Consider the following 25,456-nt stretch of genomic DNA (forward strand, 5'->3'; position numbering starts at 1 on the left):
CCTCGACATCTGAAACTTTACTAAACATCCTTTGTTTCTTAAGTACCCACTACAAAAATGAAAAAATAAGTTTCATAAATAATTTTTCATTTTATAATTTGTGTTATTAAAGTACTTAATTAAAATATCATGTTTTGAGCCTAAAAGCCCAGTTAATAAGCATGGAAACCTACTTTTACAACAGTCTCGAAAGAGTCGTTTTTCCCGGGATTTTCCGAAGCGTACCGAATTTTTTTCCTGGGACGCGGAGATCCAGCGAGTTTGAAAACCCTAAATTGTTATTGAGCATAACGAGCTAACCATCTTTTTGGACGTATATTGTAAAGGATAATTGTGAAATCTTTAGGATTTGTTGTTCAGAGTTATGAGTACAGAATCGTACTTGACTAGAAAATTAGTTTAATTAGGTCCTAAATTTTAATAGCTGACATCTGTAACTTTTACAATAAGGACAACTCAGAAATTGCAGGAACAAAGACAGCAGTGTAGTACATTTTTTAAATAATTTTTTTATATGTTTTATTTTTAATATTATTAGTTTTATTTTTAATTATGTTATTGTGGTAGTTTTTATACTTACATATCATAGCAATTGTCTATATTTATACTGTTGATTTTTACCTTTTGGTTGTACTGTATTTACCTAGTGGTAGCCAAGGAGTGGAAGAATACAGAATCCCAAAATACAACGCTTTTGCTTAGTTTAGGATTCGGGAGTTTAAACATTTTATATAAGTAGCACGTACATACAATCATAGAAATAAGTTTTTTTATGTAACGTAGGTACCTACTGTTTTTGACTTTTTACTTGACTTTTTTTTTGTTGTACTTGTAACTGTTTATGAAATAACTATTATTATTATTATGTTATATATTATTATTTCATATCAAGAAATATACGTTGAAGTATGATTAGTACTAATAATATAAGGGTTCTTAAAACGGGAAAGCGTAAATTTGAAAAAAGACGCAACAGAGACATTATTCAGTTATCTTTTATAAATTTTACGTCATTGCAACAGCTTAGCAGCATTTAGCAGCTTCGCCTCCACTAATTCCAAGTCACCTATAGGCCTCTTGGCACGGTTGTCAATTGAATCCAAAGTGGCCAGTTGATATGTAGCAGAGCCATCCTAAAGGTGACAGCAGTACTCCATGCACGACCGGACTTGTGCTTGGTACAGCTGAAGTAACTGTCCCGGTGTAGTGAAGTAACGCCTCACCCTGGAAAGGATCCCAAGCTTCCTTGCTGCATTTTTGGCCACGGATTCAATGTATCTGCGGAATTGAACGACAGGTCCATTCCAAGTAGCTGGAGGCAGTCGGGTATCGGTATGAATATATCACGAAAAGTCGGAGTCAGCTCAAAGGGACTCCGTTTTGGTAGCGTTAAATTTGACAAGATTGGCATTGCCCCTATCGGAGACTGCCTGGAGTGTAAAATCTAAACAGCTAACCATGGACCTTCGACAAGACTGCATTTCCTCTCCACTAACCCTTGCATTCGTCAAGTACCTATCTATCTACAACTGTACTGTCATGAGCATACGCAAAGGTACCTGAAATTAACATATCATTGATATGCAGCAGAAAGAGAGTTGCAGACAGTACGGAACCCTGAGGAACTCTTCTAGGTATCTATCGCCATATGTTCTGAAGAGTAGCCTTTTAAGACGACTCAAATCGAACGTTCGTTCAAGAAATCCGAGATCCAATTGCAAAGGTCAGTGGGAAGTCCATAAGAGGGAAGCTTACTTAAAAGGCTTGCGTGCTAGACCCTGTCAAAGGCTTTAAAAAATGTCCAAAGACACTGTAAGTGTTTCGCCTTGTTTTTCTATAGCCTCGCTCTATATGTGACAGGCATACACAAGAAGATCCCCTGTAGATCGCCCTCGTCGGAATCCGTACTGGCGATCACTGAGGTGGTAGTTGTCTTCAAGGTACGATAGGAGACGGTTGTTGAGTGCACGTACCATATAATAGTTTTGAGTAGAGAGTTATTCATGAGCAGAATTAGTCAGTAATTCGGCGGTATAATAATAATAATATTATAATTATTTTCATTTCAATTTCCATAATTCTTAGTATTATGTAATAAGACATACCTTCGGGGCGACATTGCAAGAATTTGGTTTAGATCTGAACTTTGTGGTCAGAGGAAATGTTCATCAAAATAACTCTCATTCAAATCACTAAAAGCAATTTATTTTTCTTTTAATTAAAGGTTCTGGGTGTATTAGGCATTCAGAATTAATCAAGTTGATTTTAAATGATTTTTCTGATTAGTTATTCAACATTTCAATAGCAATAACTAAATCTTCTAGATCTTATTTCGCTTTCTGAGTAGACTTATTTGTCATTGAAATTTAGTTGTTTCATTGGGGTATCCAAATGGAAAACGACACCTCGCATTTTCGCTGCATATACTGACGTCAGGAGGTAGTCGTTGAGCAGTAGGTGATGTCCCGAATTCCCAAATTATCACAGTCGATGGCGTATCCGTTGTGATGGCGTGAATGGTCGTGTCTAAAATATTGTTGAATTTTAATGTCCACTTACACTAAACTTAAGTTTATCTGAAACCAATGCTTGCAACGCAAAAAACACCTTTAATAAATGTATTAAGAGTGTTTTTTGCATTGCAAGCACAATGGTGTTAGAGTGTTTGTATATATCATTTTAAGCATTGTTTTAAGACGTGCTTAAGTTTCTCCCTTCTCCCTTTAAGGGCACTATTGACACAATTTTCATGTAGTTTTTTAACAGAGGATATACTTCTAAGACTACTTTGTGTTATACTGTGCACCAGCTAACAGAGTCCTAGTCAAGCACCTTTATAGCGTCAAAAAAATCAAAAATCAAAATACAGAGAACAACCTAGAACGAATATAAGTTATAAACATGCGAACATAATAATATTTATGTCCATAAATATTAGTGATGCAACGGAAATATCATAACAGAAACAGAAATGGAAACAGGTGTCCAAAGTAAATCTTAGCAGAAACGGAAGCGGATGCGGAAGTGGGTGCGGAAGCGGAAGTGTAAATATTACAAAGATCTCAACGAAATAGGGTTACAAATAGGGATTTTTAATTTCAACTGCTAACTGGTAACAACTGCTAAGACATACGCGCTCCACTGCCAAGCAATGCGCGCACACGCCTGATCCATCGCGAATGTTTTAAACTTCCGATAAAAGTTCTTCTATAAGAGTTGCGGAAGCAGAAACGGAAACATGTGAAAAATCATGTGGAACTTCCGCAGTTGGAAGCAGAAGCAGGAGTTTGTTGCATCCCTAATCAATATTTGAATTACTTGTTCAATGAGTATCAGAACAAAGAAATATTTATACTACACACTATCTATATTACACACTCAACATAGCCCCGCACTAGGGAAACTCTGTGTCGCGGGTGCCATAAACACACACATAGACAACCACAAATTACACCCAAATATTTCTCCTGGCCCGGGAATCGAACCTAGGACCTCTGCGTGGCAGTCCGGCATGATAACTGTTTGTTCTGTATACATAGTCTCGATTCAATTGGGAATAGTTTGGCTGCATTAAAAACCGAACTTTACTTCTCATACCTGCCCTATTGAACATATTATCACCGTAGTCATTAAACTGGTAAATTTAAATTTTGATACGTACTCGATGAAATTATAGTTGGTGTTGTTGTTGTTGTTGGTGATGTCGTTGTTGTTGTCTTTTTTGTTGTTGTGGTTGTTTTCTTTGTTGTTGTCGTTTTCTTTTGTAGCTTTTGTATAGCATTCTCATGTTCACCGGAATCACCGTGTTGGTCGTAGTTATTGTCCTTGTCATTGTCCTTGTCATATGTGTCGTATTCATCGTACTCATAGTACTCGTCGCTTTTTAATTTCAGTCCAGTATTAAGTTCAGTTGATTCATTGTTAATTATGTATCCATAATCTTGAACCATCTCCTCGTGTGCATTGGGGTCATTGGTAATTTTAAAATTAGCTGCACCGTCATAGACATTTTCATTTTCGTGTCCGTCGGTGACATATCCCTCAATATCGTCGTAGTCTGCTTCCTCGTTGGCTATTTCACCATTTGCAGTTACATATTCAGCATGCTCCCAAACACCAGGTGTTCGTTCAACAGTAGGTTCTTCAGTTTGGTATGAATCCGATACGGACCAAGCATATGCTTCATTTTCATGAACTTCCTAATGATAATTGATTAATTACAATAAATTACTACTATTTACATTTGCCGCTTGGTGCATAGGGCATGGGGTGCGAAGAATTCCCGTGGGAGACCCGGCTACCATCAACGACGACGACTGGACCTGGCAACCTACAACACACGCATATTGAGGACCGACGCAAAGTTCACAGAATTGGAAGCAACTATTAGTAAGCCACGCTGGGATATCAATGGGGTATCTGAAGTCCGAAGAGAGGGGCAGGACTCGATAATCCTTAACTCCGGCAACTTATTCTACTCTTGGGAGGGCGACCAACAGTCTCTTGGTTGTGTTGGGTTTATCGTGCACAAATCCCTTACTAACAACGTGATTTAAATTGGAAGTGTGTCGACCAGGGTGGCATACCTGAAACTCAGAATATCAAAACGATATTCGTTGAATGTCATTCAGGTTTATGCTCCGACCTCGACACACCCAGATGACGAAGTGGAGGCTATGTACGTGGAGATCTCAAAAGCCATGCATAGCTACAAAACCCACTACACGGTTATTATTATATATAACTTCAAAGCAAAGTAGAGAAAGCGTTGCGGTGATGAGCTGAGAGTGGGGCAATTTGGAGTTGGACAACGGAACGCCAGAGGCCGGATGTTGGTTGATTTCAAGGAAAAGGAGAACCTCTTTATGATGAACACCTTTTTCAGGAAATCTCCATCTCGAAAATGGACCTGGACGAGTCCGGATGGTAAAATAAAAAATAAGATTGACTTTATCATGATGACGAAAAAGCATATATTCAATGATGTCTCTGTTATCAACACCGTTAAAACAGGAAGTGATCACCGGTTGGTACGAGGCACATTGAATATCAATATCAGGCTTGAAAGATCTCGACTGATAAACTCTACGCTCCGACCAATACCTGCACAACTCCAAAACCCCGAAAGCTTTCAACTCGAACTTCAAAACCGCTTCGAAGCCCTCGAAAACAGCATAGATGTGACGATCTAAACAACATGGTGGTGAATACTGTCTGTACGGTTGGGTCCAAGTTTTTCAAAACCCACCGTACCAGAATGAAGAAACTCTCCGATAAAACACTCCAACTCATGGGACGGAGACATGAAATGAGGCTACAGAACTCAGAGGATGCAAGTCACTACAGGCGGCTAAATAGGCAGATATCGAAGTCTTTGACTAGCGATATATGCCAATTTAATACAGAGCGAGAGACCATTGAGCGAAACAAAGGCTCCAAGATGTTCGCGAGAGATCTGTCTATTGGGCAAAGCCAACTGACGAAGCTGAAAACTGATGACGGTAGCATCATTTCATCTAAAGTTGAAATCTTGAGGGAGATGGAGAGTTTCTATCGACAGCTATAATCCACGAAAGCACCTGTTGAAAGCGAAGCTAAAGACCCTAGAGCCAAGCTTACTCGACATTATATCGAAGATATTCCGGTCGTCCTGTTCTTCAAAAAGGGTGATAAAACATTCTTGAAGAAATATCGGTCAATCTCGCTTCTGAGCCATATCTATAAGTTGTTTTCGAGAGTTATCACGAATCGTCTCGCTCGCAGGTTTGACGACTTCCAACCTCCCCGACAAGCCGGTTTCCGAAAGGGTTTTAGTACCATAGACCACATTCATACGCTGCGGCAGGTTATACAGAAGACCGAGGAGTATAACCGGCCACTTTGCTTAGCGTTTGTGGACTATGAAAAGGGCTTTGATTCGATCGTGACCTGGGCGGAGCTGCAGTCTCTCCAAAGGTGCCAAGCAGACTATAGCTATATCGAGGTGTTAAGGTACTTATACAAAATCGCCACTATGACAGTCCGATTACAGGATCAGAGCTCTAATCCTATCCAATAGCAACGAGACGTGAGACAGGGAGATATGATATCTCTGAAACTGTTCACTGCTGCGTTGGAGGATATTTTCAAGCTTCTGGACTGGAAAGGACTTGGCATCAACATCAACGGCGAGTACCTATCTAACACACCTTCGATTTGCCAATGATATAATTCTTATAGCTGAGACCTTGGGAGACCTGAACATAATGCTCGAAGATCTCAGTAGTGTTTCCCAAAGAGTGGGTCTTAAGATGAACATGGACAAGATGAAGATCGTGTCGAGTGCCCATGTTGTACCCGCTCCAGTTAAAATTGGGAGAGCACTACACTCGAAGTTGTTGACCATTACGTATACCTGGGGCAGACAGTCCCGTTAGGTAAGTCCAACTTTCAGAAAGAGATCTCTCGTCGTATACAACTCGGATGGGCAGCGTTCGGGAAACTACAAAAAATCTTTGCGTCCAAATTACCTCAGTGTCTCAAGACGAAAGTCTTTGACCAGTGTGTGTTGCCAGTGATCACATATGGATCAGAAACGTGGTCCCTCACTATGGGCCTCATAAGAAGGCTCAAGGTCACTCAGCGGGCAATGGAGAGAACGAAGCTCGGTATTAACCTACGTGATGTAATCAGAAATGAGGAAATGCGTAGGTAACCGAGATAGCTCGAAGAATTGCTCAGCTAAATTGACAGTGGGCGGGGCACATAGCTAGGAGAACCAATGGCCGTTGGGGCGGAAAGGTTCTTCAATGGCGACCGCACACCGGATGACGCTCAGTGTAGGTAGGGTAGGCCCGCCATCAGGTGGACCGACGATCTGGTAAAGGTCGCGGGAAGCCGATGGATGCGGGCAGCGCAGGACCGATCGTCGTGGAGATCGTTGGGGAAGGCCTATGCCCAGCAGTGGGCGTCGTATGGCTGAATGATGATGATAATTACATTTGCATCCCCATCACTTAATGCAATACTATTGGACCAATAATTGTCTTTTTTTTTCCTTATAATGAATGTAAGTATGCTAATTTGCAAGTAATGATAAATTAAATTTTTATTGAATTGATATTCAATTTTTTTTGTGAAATGACTCCACTAGTTTGTTATAATTATTAATACAAAGATAGAACACTCAGAAAAAATTCCTTCGTTCCGGTCGAATTCGAACCGACGTCTTCTTTTAATACAGTGAATAGCGACATCTCTCGCCAGGACTGGTAGCTGTAAAGGTACTAACTGGGTGATAAATCTTTCATAGATTTCTCATAGATGGCGCTACGACTAAAAAGTCGTTGAAAAACCAAATACAAAGACACGACGCAAGCACATAGAAAAATTCGTGAGGTCCGTTGGTTCGTTCCGTGGCTTAGTTGGTATAGCGTCTGTGTTATATAATACAATATTATAATACAATACATATGTTATATAAATACAATACAATGTATAATCAATAGCTAGATAAGTATTTCGAATGTAAACATACTCACCTAATCATGTAAACACTCACTAAGGAAATGCTAAGGTCCATTTCACAATAGTTAACTAATGATGTATTACTTAACTAATTATGTTTAACTATCTCATCGTTTTTCTACTATATAATCTTAAACCATAAGAACTGTAATTGATTACTATTTCCTAACTCATAGACATCACTTGTCTGTATTATACATAATATCGTCTCTATCCTAATATAGTTAAAATTGTATATTAGTAAATAAAAAAATAAATAGTTTATTTTTTTTTAAATCAGTTTTTCCTTTGCCATATAACAAATTTGGCGCAGCCGGTAGGATAGACTTAGGGCAGTCAGACAGGGAAAACGTACCTGTTAGGTTGTGAGTGCATCGAGCAAGAACAGCAGAACAGCAAGCAGTACGGTACCTGAAGGGTTTTGATATTCCCTGCGAACCTGCAATGTCCGTCCGCATATTTGTGTTACTGTGGTAAGTGGTCAACTGATTTGCTCTATTCCAATTTTTCTAAAAATTCCTATATCCTAACCTCTACATATTTATTATATATCTACAAGCTCAATTCATATTATAATGTCTAAACAAGAACTCAAACCCGTCGAAATCAATCTAGAAACTCTACTTAAACTCATTCCGGACTTCGACACAGCACAACCTGCTCAAGTATATAGATATATCAGGTCATGTGATTCTGCATTTAAAATTGCCTCAATACCCCAACAGTCAATTTTATTAACTTTCGCACTTAACAAGATCATAGGATCCGGTGCTTCAGATGTCCATACAAGACAATTCCCTCTTTGGGATAATCTCAAAGCGTACCTAATACAGAAATTTTCTCTAACAAAAACATTAGCACATCTTCAATTGGAACTGCAATCGATGTTCCAAAAGCCAAACGAATCGATAACCGAATACTATCTCAGGGTTGATCTTTGTCGTAGTAAAATATTAGAAAAACTTGCAACAGAAGTTTCCGATATAACGTTAGAAGGTCGTAAAACTACGACAGAAGAGACGGCATTAAATGTCTTTATAAACGGCATTAGCTCAGATATCGGAACAATGTTACGCGTAAACTCTTTCGACGATTTATCAAACGCAGCCAGTTTCGCGATCCAAGAAGAAAAGATTAGGAATATGAATTCTGCTAGACAGCGGCTTTATAAACAAAGCGTGATTCCTCAAACAACGACAGAACCGCGGAAACCATTTCGCTTTGCAATTCAAACACAACGCCCACAGCAGGGTGCTCCTCAGCCTCAAACATATTCAAAATTTTGTAATTACTGCAAAAACCCGGGTCACGAAATAGCTGAATGTAGGAAAAGGGCCTTTAACAATCGATTAAAGGACACAAATACTCGCACCTTTCAAAACCGCACACCGCTACAACCTCGCGCGATTATGTCTCCTCCGGCACACGTCAATCATTTAAACTCGCAAACGACCGAAGATGCGAGCATGTCTTCGGAAATCGCTTCAGCTCACTGCTCAACTGTCCCGACACAGACGTCGGCGATTCAATGCCTGGAGACCGAATTGAACAATTTGCAAATACAGTAAATTCGAAACCTACTAAATCATATGGCGCATTAAATTCAGTCCATCGAGGACAAACAGCCGCCACTCAAGCTTCAAAATCTAGATGCGACGCTAGCACACAAACTTATCCAGTCTATCGGAGACTATATCGTGATGCTTGCACGCAAACAGACTTTCAAGATCATTCAATATCGAACAATCCTTTACTAATTCCAAAATCTACCAACTCTCAAAATCAAAAAACTTCTATTTCCACTTCTAAATCAAAATCCAATGCCAAATCCAAAACTAAATCTAAATCTAAAACTCATTTCAAAAAGACTGAGACGAAATCGTACAAAATCTCTTCATTAAACATACCTCCTGAAAATCTCTTACATTGCAAATTTCATGTCGATGGTCAACCAGTAACATTATTAGTCGATACAGGCGCAGCTATCTCTGTTATTAGCAAAAATAAAATCGGTAATAACATAATAAATTCATCTAACAAAGTCTCTATCATAGGTGTTTCTAATTCTAATTCCACAATTCAAACTCACGGCACCTCTGATTTGAGCCTTGATCAATTTCCCAAACATCAGTTTCATGTTGCAGATCTCAATATCTCCTCAGACGGTATATTAGGCAATGATTTCATGTCCAAATTCAACGTCAACATCTATGTACAGTCCAAAACAATGCGAGTCCGCGACAGATCTTACAATCTCTTTTTCTTAGGCGATAAAGTCAAACAAATTGACAATAAACAATTCATACCAAAACGTTCAGAAACAGTTATTAAATGCTACAGCCCTGAAATAACGAATGGAGCAGCTATTATCGAGAAACAGATAATTAATGAAGATATCACTATTCCAAACGCCCTAGTCAACATCGTCAATAATAGCTTCCTGATTACGTGCGTAAACACCAGCGAGGAAGACAGATACATAACAATGCCCACTTCAATACAAGCAAATCCTTTTCAAGAGATTGAACTACAAGATCAAACGCTAATTCATTCAGTAAACATAAACAACTCTCATACAGACATTCAAGAAAAAGTAAAAAAATTTAGTTAGACGTGATCACTTAAATCAGGAAGAATGCAATTCACTCAATAAAATTATTAATAACTTCTCAGACATATTTTACACTGAAGGCGACTCGCTGACATTCACCAATCAAACTAAACATTCAATACCAACCACATCTGAGACACCTATTCACACTAAGACATACAGATTCCCCTTCGTACACCGTGAAGAAGTCAGAACACAAGTAGATAAAATGCTTCAGGATGACATTATTCGCCCTAGTACTTCCCCGTGGAGTAGCCCAATTTGGGTAGTTCCAAAAAAACAAGACGCCTCCGGTAAGCAAAAATGGAGAGTCGTCATCGACTATCGTAAGTTGAATGAAATTACGATTGGTGATAGCTACCCCCTACCCAATATAAATGACATCCTCGATCGACTAGGTCATTCAATTTACTTCACTACACTAGATCTTGCTTCAGGTTTTCACCAAATAGAACTAGACCCTAAAGATATACCTAAAACCGCTTTTAATACCCCTTTTGGACACTACGAATTCCTAAGAATGCCTTTCGGACTCAAAAACGCACCAGCAACGTTTCAACGTGCTATGGACAACGTTCTGTACGGTCTGCAAGGAGAACGATGCTTTGTTTACTTGGATGACATCGTTGTCTTCGCCTCAAGTTTACAAGAACACGAACAAAAACTTACAGAGGTGTTCGGACGTCTTAGAAAATATGGCCTTAAGATCCAACCCGACAAATGCGAATTTTTAAGAAAAGAGGTAGCTTACCTAGGTCACATCATTTCCAGCGAAGGTGTTAAACCAAATCCTGAAAAAGTTAAAGCAGTCAGAAACTTCCCAACTCCTAAATCATGTAGAGACATAAAAGCATTCTTGGGTCTTGCAGGTTATTACCGCCGATTCATAACCAATTTCAGTAAAATTACAAAACCTTTGACCAGCCTTCTAAAAAAGGACGTACCCTTTATATGGGGCAAATCCCAACAAGAAGCTTTCGATACTTGTAAAAACATCCTCACTACGACACCTATCTTACAATACCCAGACTTCACCCAGAAATTCATTTTAACCACAGATGCTTCAAATTATGCACTTGGTGCAATCCTCTCTCAAGGTGAAATAGGTAAAGATTTACCGATAGCTTACGCATCCCGAACTCTCAACAAAGCCGAAATCAATTACTCTACAATCGAACGCGAGATGCTAGCCATCGTTTACGGCGTCAATCACTTTCGACCATACCTGTTCGGAAGAGAATTCACAGTAGTCACTGATCATAAACCACTGAAATGGTTATTTAATATGAAAGACCCAGGGAGTCGTCTCGTTCGTTGGAGACTAAAACTGGAAGAATACACCTTCAATATCCATTACAAAGATGGGAAAAATAATACCAACGCTGATGCTCTATCCCGACCTCCTATATTAAATTCAAATATAATTGATCTAACCTCTGACGATTCATGTCCCACTCCTGAAGACTATCTTCAATTAAACTACGAACATTTCAACTCCCAAGACAGAAGTTTCGACTCACCTAAACTCAAGATATCTCCTAATAAACTCTTAGACCTACGTCATAAAAATGTATTTATTCCAGTCTCGTGCCAACTCTCAGATCTCAATGACCTTTTTAATGAAGCCATTAACTCTTGCTCTCAAGTCGAACCCTATTTAGGAAAATCTAAATCTCTTTACGATACCGATCTCCTTATATCAAACGAAAAACAAAATCTTTACTTTTCTGTCACAAGACCAACGCATTTCGATCCGTGGGATTGTGAAAACTATTTCAAATCTCTCTTATCCTGCCTTCAGGAAAACAACATCCAAACTCTCGTTGTACCCGACTTAAAAAACGACAAAACTTGTAAACTACAAGGTAATGAACAATTACGCATTACAGCATATCTAGCCGAATTATACGATTGCGAGATTACAATATGTGAAAATAGAGTAGAATATCCTAAAGCAGACGAAATCCCAACTATCTTAAAAACTTACCACGATGAACCGCTTTCTGGACATCGAGGCATCGTAGAAACCACCAGGAAAATTCGAGAAGATTATTTCTGGAAAGGAATGACCGACGATATCAAACACTACATTGAATCTTGCGTAACGTGTCAACGAAATAAAATTCAGAGGAAAAACTTTCAAGCCCCTATGGTGATAACATCTCAATCAAACGAACCCTTTCAAAGAGTCTCAATGGACTTAGTTTCCTATTCCGACGTAAGTGATAATAACAATAAATACGTTCTAACTCTTCAAGACGAGTTAACTCGTTTCGTCCAAGCCTATCCTATTCCCAACAAAGAAGCCATAACTGTTGCCGAACAACTTCTACACTTCTGCCAACACTACGGCATTCCAAAACGATTCCACTCCGACCAAGGTTCAGAATTTATGAACAGCGTTCTCAAACAGTTAGTCAAGTTCTTAGGTACAAACCATTCCTTCAACACCGCCTATCATCCTCAGACAAACGGAGCTCTAGAAAGATTCCATGCTACATTGCGTGATCACATCCGAATGTACCATAGTCGTCGTCTCAAAAACTGGGACAAAATTATCCCATTTGCCATAATGTGTCACAATACTTCTGTAAATACCTCAACAGGTTACACTCCTCACGAACTTCTCTTCGGCTTTAAACCACGTCCCTTTTACTCAACAAAAGTCGTTCCGGACTATACGGCATGCGACTATCTAAAAGATCTAAACGAACGTCTTCGTATTTCAAGGGATACTGCTCAACAACACATCCAGAAAATGAAAGAAAGAGCAAAAGAGCGATACGATGGTCAAATCAAAAATCTAGCCCAATTTAGAATAGGTAGCAAAGTCATGTTGCGCGTCCCCAACCCAAATAATCTAGACTCAAAATGGGAAGGACCTTACGAAGTTATACGTGTCGGTTTCAATGAAAACTACGTAATTAAAAAATCACGTAAAAACGAAATCGTGCATGCAAACCGCCTTCGTCCATATCATCAGCATGAGACCTTAGTTTAGCCTAATAAAATAAGTAAGTAGTATAGTAGTAGTATACGTTTTAAACAAATTCCTTTTATAATAATTACACGCAAATCAACTTAGACCATTTCACTCAAATAATTAATATTTCAATCATTCGTATTTCATTAATTGTAAATTTATATTAACATACTTCATCTATTCTTTTACAGGGCATGTCATTATACAACAGCCCATAATGCCACCATGTCCTTTACCGATATCTTTAGCGATTCCAACTATATTTACAGTTACATAATATGTTCTATTATTAAAGTCATTATTTGCTTATTTCTTTACAAAATATACATACTCATAAAAATTATCTTAGAGATAAAATTATAAAAAGGAATACTCCTTCTGTTACAGGGCAACAGCTGGAGCCCTTGCCTATCTAAATATATCCCAACCCCTTACTTCATACTCTAGTATTTTCTATAAAGAAGAAGGTACAATCCTCATATCCGAAGATTCTTGGAAACTTATAATCTACAAGGAATTGAAACCTCTTTTTATCTCTCACGAATCCTTGCTACGTTTATCGGAAAAATTCCATGCAATTTCTTCTCAATACTTAAAATTTTCAATCGTACAATCAACAAAATCATTCCTCAACGTCAACCTGAATAAAATCGAGAATCGACTTTCGGAACTCAAAATGTATCTAGGAAAAAATTCACGTTCCAAAAGAGAATTGTTTGATGGTCTTGGTTCTGTCTTGAAATGGCTCATCGGAACGCCTGATGCTAAAGACGCGAAAAAATATGAAGACTGTATCAACAAACTTGAAAAGCAAGAACTTGATTTAACCGATCTCATGCAGAAACAAATTCAAATAACTTCATCAACGGTAAAAAATTTTAATGAAACTATTTTCAAAATTTCATATGACGAACAAATTATTAACGAAAATCTCGATCGATTAAATGATTTCATGAATAAAACCGAAACTATCGTTTTCGATATTAAGATTAGCGAAGATATATCATCAGTTTCTCTACAAATCTTAGAATTAGTTACAAGTCTCGAAAATGAAATAAATGATTGTTTGACGAGCATTCTTTTCGCTAAATCAAATATAGTACATCCTTCGATCATAACACTTAATAAATTATATGAACAACTTTTAAAATCGAATAAAATTAGAAATCACAAACAATTTGTTACTCCAGTTTCAATCGATAATATTCATACACTATTAGACTCTTCAACACTATCAGCATACGTATATTCAAATCGACTGATATATATTCTCGAATTCCCTTTAATACAAAACAACCCTCTAACATTATATCATATGTACTCTATCCCAATCTAACATTCTAATTCCTCTTTCCACTCTACTATAATCCCACAGCACATCTATTTGGCTACTGATCCTAGTGGGCAATATTATGCATCGACAAGTTCACTAGAAAAATGCGACATCTTCACAACCTAAAAACGTATCTGCAAAGACCTCGTAATCTACGATTCTTCGGCACGTCCAGTCTGCGAGGTGGAACTGCTGTTCAGCAAGTCGACAACATTGCCGACAACTTGTACGACGACAACATTTTCCGCTGAAATCAACACTTTCCAACCATTGGGTCAGAACAGTTGGCTCTACATTTTAAACAAAGAAACAAGCTGTGTTCTTCAATGCAACGACGAAGTATCAACTCACAAACTACGAGGTTCAGGAATCCTCACCTTACCTCAAGGTTGCAAACTGCACACAGGATACAGTATTTTATCAGCATTTCATACTTCAGAAGAAAACATCACTTTTCCGATTATCATTCCTGACATCAGAAATGAAGATTGTTTTGAAATCACGACTAATCTAGAATCTCAAAAACTTATTCCTATCACCATAAATGAAATGCCTCTCGACAGCCTGAAAAGCATCAGTACACATTTAGAAAAATACTCAGAACATTTAAAGAAAATCCAGATATCTAAAAATCACTCATTTCTAGAGAAAAATCAAAGAAGCTTCACATGGATTTATTTCTCAATTGGAATAATTCTACTGACATATTTATTGATTAAAATCTTCAAACGATGCCCAAACGGATTTTTACGCAGCAGACACTCCAACGACAGAAATTGCATCCAAATATTTAACAACTGTTTCGACAATTCCACGCGACGCCGAAACACACAAGTAGCCATCCCTTTGAGCAACCTGCCAATCTCAACATCATGTGTTTCTGAAGACGAAGACGACGATCTGCATTCATCTCCTCAAACTCAAAGATCAGGCGCTAACGCCCAATCTTTATTCTAAGGGGGGAGGTGTTATATAATACAATATTATAATACAATACATATGTTATATAAATACAATACAATGTATAATCAATAGCTAGATAAGTATTTCGAATGTAAACATACTCACCTAATCATGTAAACACTCACTAAGGAAATGCTAAGGTCCATTTCACAATAGTTAACTAATGATGTATTACTTAACTAATTATGTTTAACTATCTCATCGTTTTTCTACTATATAATCTTAAACCATAAGAACTGTAATTGATTACTATTTCCTAACTCATAGACATCACTTGTCTGTATTATACATAATATCGTCTCTATCCTAATATAGTTAAAATTGTATATTAGTAAATAAAAAAATAAATAGTTTATTTTTTTTAAAATCAGTTTTTCCTTTGCCATATAACATCTGGCACGGTATGCAAGAAGACGTCGGTTCGAATCCGACCGGATCGAAAGAATTTTTTCTGAGTGTTCTATCTTTGTATTAATAATTATAACAAACTAGTAATGATAAAGTTTATACTTTACAGGGAAAGTTCATGAGTTACTCTTGGATCCTGAAATAATAACGCTAGTGAACTTTGACTAATTTTTCTGAATTTAATTTAAATAAGAATTTTTTTCTTGTGGTTGTTGAAATCTGTCAAATATCATGGATGGTTTTTACTTACCTATTGCCGACTTGAATTTTTGTTAAAATTTAAATTTCATTCCAATAAAAATTTGAATAAAAATATTAACATTTTACTTTTTGGTCAATGATAAATTATAATTGTGACAAAATGTACGTGATCGATAATGTTCAGTGTTCTTTTGATTTTTTTGACGGTGTAAGTGATCGTGTACCAAACATGTTGTTCCACTCGTCATTTTGAACAACTTTTTCTAAGGCGACAGAAAGAATTAACATAATATTTTTGCCGGAGCAAAGTTTTGTTTGCCGGCCGCTTATAGCAGAATATAGCGACGTTGTTCAGCACTCCATGTCCGTGTAGCCTTGAACCACATTTTGTAAGATTTCTTCTAACAAACCACATTTGTAAGTTTTTACCTCACAACACTTTTACAACAGCATTTACTTTTATAAGAACTTTTATCTCGTACCACTTTTTGTCACACACTGAAAAACAAATTCGATTGAAATAAACAAATAAGTTGTTTCCATATTTTGAGCGTAACAAGCATAAATCACTGCAGCAACAATTATAGGCAATGAATGTGATCATTTTGCGAGATAAATTTTATTGTTTGTATTCAGTTTCCTTTTGATGAGCGTGTGGCGTGTTTTAGTACACTTTCTATTATAAGAACTTTTGGCTCAATCCTCTTTTATAACATCTTTTATCATTCTTACTTCTTTAAAAACTTTGGCTCACATTACTTTTATAACATCTTATTATCAAACTTACTTTAAATTAAACACTTACTTTTCCTGTTAAAATCGTGTCATATTCTACCCATTTTTTACCAAAGTTGAATGATTCTTACTTTTGACAAAATCAGTTGTTATTTAGAGACTGCCTCTACTAACAACCGATCACTTTTATAACAACTTTTTATCACGCTAATTTTAGAAAGAACTACACTATTTTTATAACAAGTTTTTATCACTATAACTTTTGTAAGAACTAGTGTCACACAATACTTCTAAAACAAACTATTGCCACACACTATTTTATAACACGTTTTTACCGTACTTACTTTCGTAAGAACTCTTATCTCACGACTACCTATAGTAAAACCTCGATGTCTCGCACTATTTTTGTATTCTCACTATTTTGCTATACACTTTTGCTATTTTATTTATTATGTTACTATACACATTATGGACTTATGTGGTTATTCACAATAATTGTCACTACTTGCACCTTTCTTACCACGTTATGACCTTTTTATCCTTCTCCCTGTATTTCTAAGCAATTTCTAAGCAGTGTCACGCTCCATGGTCAAAAGGTTGACCCATCAACCTGTAATTAATGTATCTCCCATTCCAATTGCGGGAAGGTATTATTTTATTTTCTCAAATTTAATCGCCGTGGAAAAAAGTTATTCGAGAGGGCGAGAGGAGCATGCAATGGAAGTTATTGATACATAGCCCTTACACCCGTTTTTGCTTAAACTACCAGTTCTTGAGCGACCGCTGCTTCTGTGACGTCATAATCTTGATTTACTGGTTTTTGCATTTGAGGGCTAAAATTGTCAGGAGTAATGTTATAGCAAGCATAATAGTCATAATCACGCTTGGCTGGGTTACACCTTAGATTGTTTGGGTTGTTACTGGGATTAGGTATAATGGCTCCTGTTGAAAAAACACGTATTATAACAATGGCGATTCTATAACTTGTCGAGAAATAGTGTTGCTAACTTCTTTAGTGCTATCACTACAATTAAAATTATGCCTGATAAGGAGTAGATATCTATTGATTTTTGTTATTTCTAAAGCATAGAAAGGGAACCCAGCTTAAACATAAGTTCTCTAATGCCCTGGATTCAGGATCACCGACATGAACTATGAATACTGTAAATTTTTATTATTTTGCACATCTGATTCCAGCTGTGATTGAACCTGTGACAATGAATAGGTTTTGTGAAAAAATAATAACAAAATATAATAACATTTTTCTAGTATTACAAAACACTCCCGCGGGTAACTAACTGGTAACATGAATGAAGAGGACTTTCTTTTTAATTCTAAAGTAAAGATTATTGAGTCCGTTGTTACCACCTATAAAGTTAATTGATAATAGTTAGCCCATCCACAGTCCACTGTTGGGCACAAGACTCCTATCACAATGAGAGGGCCTTGGGCTGTAGTTTCCACGCGGACCCAATACGGATTGGACATGTCACACATTGTTTTGTATCGGTTTCATCACGATGTATTCCTTCACCGTAAGGCTCTTGATAAATCTCAAATTAAATTTCACACATGTAGCTAATTCTAAATAAAAATATCAATTATTTATCATCATCATCATTGCAGCCAAAAGACGTCCACTGCTGAACATAGGCCTCCCCCAAACGAATGCCACAACGACCTGTCCTGCACCGCATGCATCCAGCGGATTCCCGCAGCATTCATCAGATCATCAGTCCACCTTGTGGGTGGTCTGCCCACGCCGCGCTAACCGGCACGCGGTCGCCACTCGAGAACTCTTCGGCCCCATCGGCCATCTGTTCTGCGAGTGATGTGCTCTGCCTATTGCCACTTAAGTTTCTCAATTCTTAGGGCTATCTCGATTACTCTGGTTCCCTTGCGGATATCGTCATTACTGATCCGATCTCGCAACGAAACTCCTCAAAATACGTTGCTCTGATTCCAAAGTAAGTAACTAAAGCACTTGTGTTCACGAGACAATATAGAAAAGTTGATTTCCCTACATATTGACTCGGCCGGGAACCGAACCCTGACCTTAGAAATGGCGGCACCATGAAAACCATGAACTTAACTACTTTGTAATTAATATTAAAATCCTAATATTAATTTAAAGGTGTGGTAATTAAAAATATAAACTTACTCCGTGTTGCTAGCGCATTTACAAATTTATATAACGTTATGGAGATCGTCAAAATTAAAATATTAAACTTAATCATTGCCAAATAAAAAGTAAACAAAGGTTTTTACATGTCTTATTTATTATAATAATAATAATAAATACTTGGACATACTCCAGAATTAGGCCACTATAATATAATATTATATAATAATATTGAAACTCGTGCTTTTGACTCGATGTTATTACGTTCAATGGTAACAAAAGGAGAAACAGAAAACAATCTACAATGTATTGATATGCTTTGATTGCTATTCAGTAGAGCAGAAAACAACTCATACGTTCGACATTTGGCAAAGTGTGTATTTGTTTTACACATTTTTTCCAGTTTCGGTGTTTCGGTGTTCGGTCCAAAGGACAACATGTGCAGGGTTTGCTAGGGTAATTTACTAATAATAATAATATTACGTCTAAGACTTCTGTTCATAATCATTGCTATTTACGAGGTCAGATAATAAAAATCCATAGGAGAGATCCGTTTGGGTGTTTTAGACTATCTACAAAAATATTTTTTATATAAATATCTATTTACTACAAAGAACAACTTCTAAAATTCTTACTCGTTCTTCATTTTTTGGTGAATTTCATTTTCAAATACAAATAATAAAATTTACCAAAGAAAAAATTTACCACCAGTTTTAAAAAAGGTGAACGTGCTTGATCCCTAGACACTTTTGATGTCTATATATTACATATTATTAAACATACGTATATTATAGTAGTAAATGATACCTAATAAAAGATATTCTGTACTTATACCTACTTTGTATAACCTAATTTTCAGTCTTAAGTTGGTAGGAAGAACTTGCTACTTAGCAATAATGCTTTTTGTATATTAATTATTTCATTCTAATATTCGAATACTGTTCAGTGTTGTTAATGTAATTTTTACGTGCAATAACAATTATTTCACTAACCGACTCCAAAAAAGGAGGATGTTCTCATTTCGACTGTATTTTTTTTGTATGTATGTTACGGGATAAATCGTTTATGAACCGATTTTGATGATCCTTTTTTTGTTGGAAAAAGGGCACCTTATTATTGGTTTAAATTTGATGGAAATATTCTACCTCTACGGATGGCAAACTAGGAATCCAGATTTCAAAAAAACTTTGCAAATATATGTAATTTCACGAATTTTTGAAGTCGCTTTTTTTAATAAAAAAGTTACATATCGAATTCTTAGGTTTTCGCGATTGTTACACATAGGAAATTAAACTATTTTTCCGGATTTAAATCGCGTATATTTGATTTTTTCAAACAAACCGACGTTTTCATAAAAGTTACAATTATTAATTTATAAAGTTCTGGTATCAGTGGGAGAAGGATTGCTTATCAATTGAAGAGCTTGCTATCGGTTCAATTCCATGTGGCATGTGACAACCGCTTCTAAGTTATGTTGACAGTAAAGGAAAACACGTGAAGTCGGCGTGGTGGATAACGGCCTAAACTCTTTCTTCTTGGTAGAGACTCGTGACTAGTAGCGGATGATTCGCAAAGTCCTGCCTAGATAGAGCTACGCTTGTCCTTCTTTATTGTCTGCCACATGCAGCAAGTGACAATTAAATAAAACGAATTACTCACTTCCCGTGAAAGATTATTAAAGTTTATGTGTAGGTTAAAGTTTATTACAGACATCTGAACAATGTCCTACTTGTCAATTATATTTCAAAATAAACGGGAAAAAATTAAATCGTATTTTTGAGTAAGGATTGTTTTATCCAGAACAAGCTCTTATAAAATTTGTCTCATTTTGAATTAAATGGATATCTTTTAATTGTTTCTTACAATATTCTAAACTAAAAAAAAAAAAAAATCTTACAAAATTCTAAGGTTTTATTGACTTGTAAAGAATAAAATTTTAAGTTCAGCAATAGTATAATTTTTTAATTTCACATATTTTGAGATGCTACACTATTGTAATAGCGGTGCGATATGTCAGCCGTGACAATTTTCTCAATTTTCTTCTTTTTTTACACATATAAACACACTACCTCGGTGGCCCAACGTTGACTGCCACGCAGAGGTCCCAGGTTCGATTCCCGGGCCGGGAGAAATATTTGTATGGTCTACATTATTTCTCTAGTGAGTTTGGGTGTAAATTGTGGCTGTCTATGTGTATGTCCATGGCACTCGCGACACAGGCTTACCCTAGTGCGGGGCTACGTTGAGTGTGTGCGTAAAAAAAAACTGCAGACCCATTTTTTTGTTATATCTTTTTTATTAAGTAAAAACATGTTCGTACTCATGTATTTTTCGTATAACGGCCTAGTAAAATTACACTTACAATTTAAATACGTTTTGAACTCGAACGTAATTAGTTAATATTGATATTATATTATTATATTTAGTAGTGTAATTATCAATCTAATTAATTTAAAACTAAATTTAACGGCCTCTGTGGTCGAGTGGCTTGCACACCGGTTTTCATGGTGCCGTTATCTCTGAGGTCCCAGGGTCGATCCCCGGCCAAGGTCAGTGCAGAAATTAATTTTCTATAATGTCTCGGGTCTGGGTGTTTGTGGTACCGTCGTTGTTTCCGATCTCCATCACACAAGTGCTTTAGCTACTTACTTTGCGATCAGAGCAATGAATGTGATGAAAATTATTATATATTAAAATAATATAGTAATTAAGATTATAATTTTTTTGAATTTTCCTGTATAGTATTTTGGGATAATCTGCCTTACGAATGAGTAGGAGTGTTAAATAGGTTTGACGACTTCAAGTGCGATTTGCTTCCCTATGAAATAAAGATATTTTTTGTCGAACTCCTTGAGAAAAAGTTCGTCTAAGGAAGTAACTAGTGCGAGCATTACTACGTTCCGGTTTTATAGAGTAAGAGCGTTTGTTACGTCGTAACGTCTACTCCCGTTCTTCGTCTGACATCCTTTCGAAACAGTTACCTACTGTGAAATAAGTAATAGGTACTCGACATACTAAAAGGCATTAAGTGTTTTAATTTGGCGAGTATTACTTATTTGATAGTAATTGAGAACGGAAGTAGAACCCTAAGTTCCGAACCCAAAAAGTGACGGTGCGAAGTAATCATAGTACTATTTATATAATGAGGAATGGCGCACTAAATCAGAATTCCGTCTTCCGAAGTCTAGAATAGCTTCAATTCGGATCATTATTATCGTAGACCAAAGTAAGTACGGTATTAATTGTATTTACGCTTGGGCTGTCACTCCGACATGACATCGACAGTCCGATTCGAGTGTCAACGCGGCGGTGACAGCTGCGCGGAGGGATGAAAAGAAACAGTAAGTATCGAAATTAAAAGTGGACACATCCATTCATAAACAAATTTCTGGCTATTTTGTTTAAGTTCATTGTAATTATTATAATTTCTTATAGTATTTCTTATTATCTTATATTATAATTATTATAAGTTCTGTGTACCGTCTATGCTCTCGGGTTTCTCTCAGAGAAAAGTTTAAGGACACTGGTATCAAGACTGTGGCATCACAGTACATTTACTAAAATATTTTATATGCCCGTAACAATATACATAATTTCAATAAGAAAGACGACATCCATAATATTAACCGTAGAGCTAAGTCCAAACTCATGGAACCACGATTTCGTTTAACCAAGGTAAACAACTCTTTTATGGAGAACTGTATACGTTTTTACAATAAAATTCCGGAGCATATATTAAGTTTATCATTTCCTAAGCTTAAAAACTACATTAAAATATTTTGATCGAAAAATCATATTACGAAATTGAAGACTACGTGTTAGATACAGATGTATGGAAAGACGACACGGCTCCAGAATCCACACAAATTTGATTCAAAGTGTATTCCATAGCATTTAAGTTTATTTGAAAAGAGCAATCCCTAGAGTTTCTTGCTCGTTCTTCTCAGGGAGGTCAGCATAGTGAACAAGCAGTAGCTTAAATGTGACGTTTTCAAGTGTAAATTTATTTTAGGTACCTATCATTGACTTACAAATAAATGGACGACGGGTCTAATACAAAAACCACGAAAAAAATGTCCCAAGTCAACCTATTCGAAATTTAAATTGTAATGTCATCGCAGTATTGCGCTGTCAGTAGAACAAATGAAGACTAAAGCGGAGTGTCGCGCTCTGTATACGATTTTAGCGCCTTACAAGTGCGGACACTTTTTAGCGCGGACCCGACGTCCATATAATTGTAGGTCAATGGTACCTATGGAATAAATAATCTTTGACTTTGACTTTGACATAAAATGTTTCTCTGAAAAGTCAGTTCAACAGGAGAACGTGTAGGTAGGTCTCAAAACTTTTTATTCCTTCTGCGTCTTCCCATGTACTAACAATGACAAAAGTTGGCAGAGATTGAAAGGAGAAATAGTTGTAATCTCTAGGTGTACAAGCGATATTAGTGTTTTCTCGTATTCATTATGGGACTTAGTGCACAAGCGACATCCGAAGTCGGTTCGAGTTTTCCAGATTTGTATATTCTCGGATAAAGAACGGATATGGATCAGACGCACTGCGAAAACGGGCCAAGGGTGCTGGTAAATTTATCGGCACTTATCAGGCGGACGGGTGCATTGTGAGCGAGTGCTCCTCATTCAAAATCTTTGCGATTTGAAGCACTTGTTTAATAAAAAATACCGCCTTCAAAAATTTTGCTTAACCACTTTCGCTGTGTTCATTACCGCCCTAGACGAACTCTTTTACAAGGAACTCTTTCTACTGCTACTACTTATGTAATAAGTTGCATATAAGGACATTTTTGCCAACAGGTAGTACAATCAAACTACCTACATATTTATTGCTGCTTATGTTACTAGGAATACTACAAAAGAGACTAATTTTATAACAGTTCCCACTGTCATTTGAGTGGATTAACAAAGAATATCTACAGCTTATATAGCAAAAAAGAAAAAAAACAACAAAATAAGTGCCAGTACAATTTTAAAACTGGCAATCCATTATAAATAAAACACCTGAAAACGAAAATTTAATACTGCTGCGTGCTCAAAAGTTATTAACGTCCAATAAGTTGAAAAGTTAATCTCGTACAATAATAAATCATTTTTTATTTCATCTCTGTACCAATTTGTGAGTCTTTTTTCATCAATTTAACACGAACAAAAAAGTGGCACTCAATTGTGAGCTTTACCCGCTTTTTTTTACACAGGCAACCCGTTTAACAATTTGAACCAATCAGATGGCGTTATTAGTTGGCGCGCGCCGCCCTCCTGCGATCTGATTGGTTCGTCGCTTAGAACAGATTGCGCGATGGCCGGAAATGGCTTTAAGTTTAGGGCATCTCATTCTTACGATAGCCAAGGATGTGACAAAGCTGATAGTCGATAAGTTATCGAAAGTGAAGGTTGTATATATTTTTTATTAAAATGTACAAAGTCTCATATTCGCAGTTGCAATCTTCGATTCCAACTTAACAAGCCTTGTTGATATATGCATCCCTGGTCAAGTTACTTAGTTTCTTTTGTTTTCTTATGTAAGTACCACAATACATTTTATCGTGGCGATCTTTTTTTTTAAAAAGTAATAGACTCTCTCAAGACCACTACCTAAGCCCTGGAGCAAAGATAGGACCATAACACGAGCTTGCCCAGAAGATGACTATTCAGTCGACCTTAAAAGTACTCAGGTACTATGTGCTCGGAAATGTAGTTGCAGGCTAGAAATTTCAGTCCTGGGCTGTACGCATAATAAAACATAACGATCAGCCCTTAGTACGCCTGAAGGGAATATCGATCAAGTAGGAATGATTTCGTGCCGTACGTCTGGATGTCCGAAGGTAAAAGAGGGAGGTAGAATGAGCTGTTAAACCTCATGTATTGTGAATTGCAACTAGTGAAGTTTACATTTTATTATGTAAACTAAACTGTCCTCCACTTGGGACATTTCTATGAATTAAACGATAAATCTGGCTATCAGCACAAACAATTATTATCTATAGTATTACCTCAAATGACACTAAAGTACGTAATTATTTCGTATTTATATGCTATTTTCATATATAAAAATAGATTAAATGTTTTATACATAAAAATGGCGTCCAAGTGTAAAACAATTTTGTACTTTAGTATCATGTAAGGAACCTAATAATGTATAAAAAAAATAGATTTGGGTTAGGTACATCACGTTTGCGCTGATAGACTAGAATCAATTTGTCGAAACTGATAAAGGCTTTAGGCGAAATACACACTTTAATTAACTACTCTCCTCGGCATTGCTGTAGTCAGGTAGTCTCTTTACAAACCTACTTGAGTCCAGCCAAATACTATCCGTCAGACACAAAATAATCATAATTTTTAATCACACCCGTGTACAGGTTCGTCGGTATCATTTAATATCTATATGGGCACAGTTGAATTAAATTTGTCGATATATACTTAAGTTTATTTTATCGACATCGCAAACACTGGGTAATTTGAGCCCGCAAACTTAAACGGAATATAGCTGGCGGCCTCAAATGGATTTTAAATCGATCCCATTCTCATTGAGACGCTTTCGTGTGTTTTGTTTCTTTTATTACACTTTTCTTTAGTG

The 25,456-nt window shown here is 36.7% G+C and overlaps 1 protein-coding gene across 1 annotated transcript; it reads right to left on the minus strand.

Annotated features, from left to right (window-relative positions):
• Nucleotides 1–1,954: 1,954 nt before the first annotated feature.
• LOC113232481 lies at nt 1,955–19,055 on the minus strand. Its single transcript, XM_026467225.1, has 4 exons — nt 18,902–19,055; nt 17,507–17,682; nt 3,662–4,199; nt 1,955–2,526 (listed from the first exon to the last, which is right to left on the minus strand). Exons 1-4 carry the CDS (start codon nt 18,975–18,977, stop codon nt 2,357–2,359), a joined length of 960 nt encoding a protein of 319 aa, XP_026323010.1. The 5' UTR covers nt 18,978–19,055; the 3' UTR covers nt 1,955–2,356.
• Between the last annotated feature and the right edge of the window lie 6,401 nt (nt 19,056–25,456).

Source organism: Hyposmocoma kahamanoa, unplaced genomic scaffold (assembly GCF_003589595.1).
Source record: "Hyposmocoma kahamanoa isolate Upper Pololo Valley unplaced genomic scaffold, ASM358959v1 76, whole genome shotgun sequence".
Classification (NCBI taxonomy): domain Eukaryota; kingdom Metazoa; phylum Arthropoda; class Insecta; order Lepidoptera; family Cosmopterigidae; genus Hyposmocoma; species Hyposmocoma kahamanoa.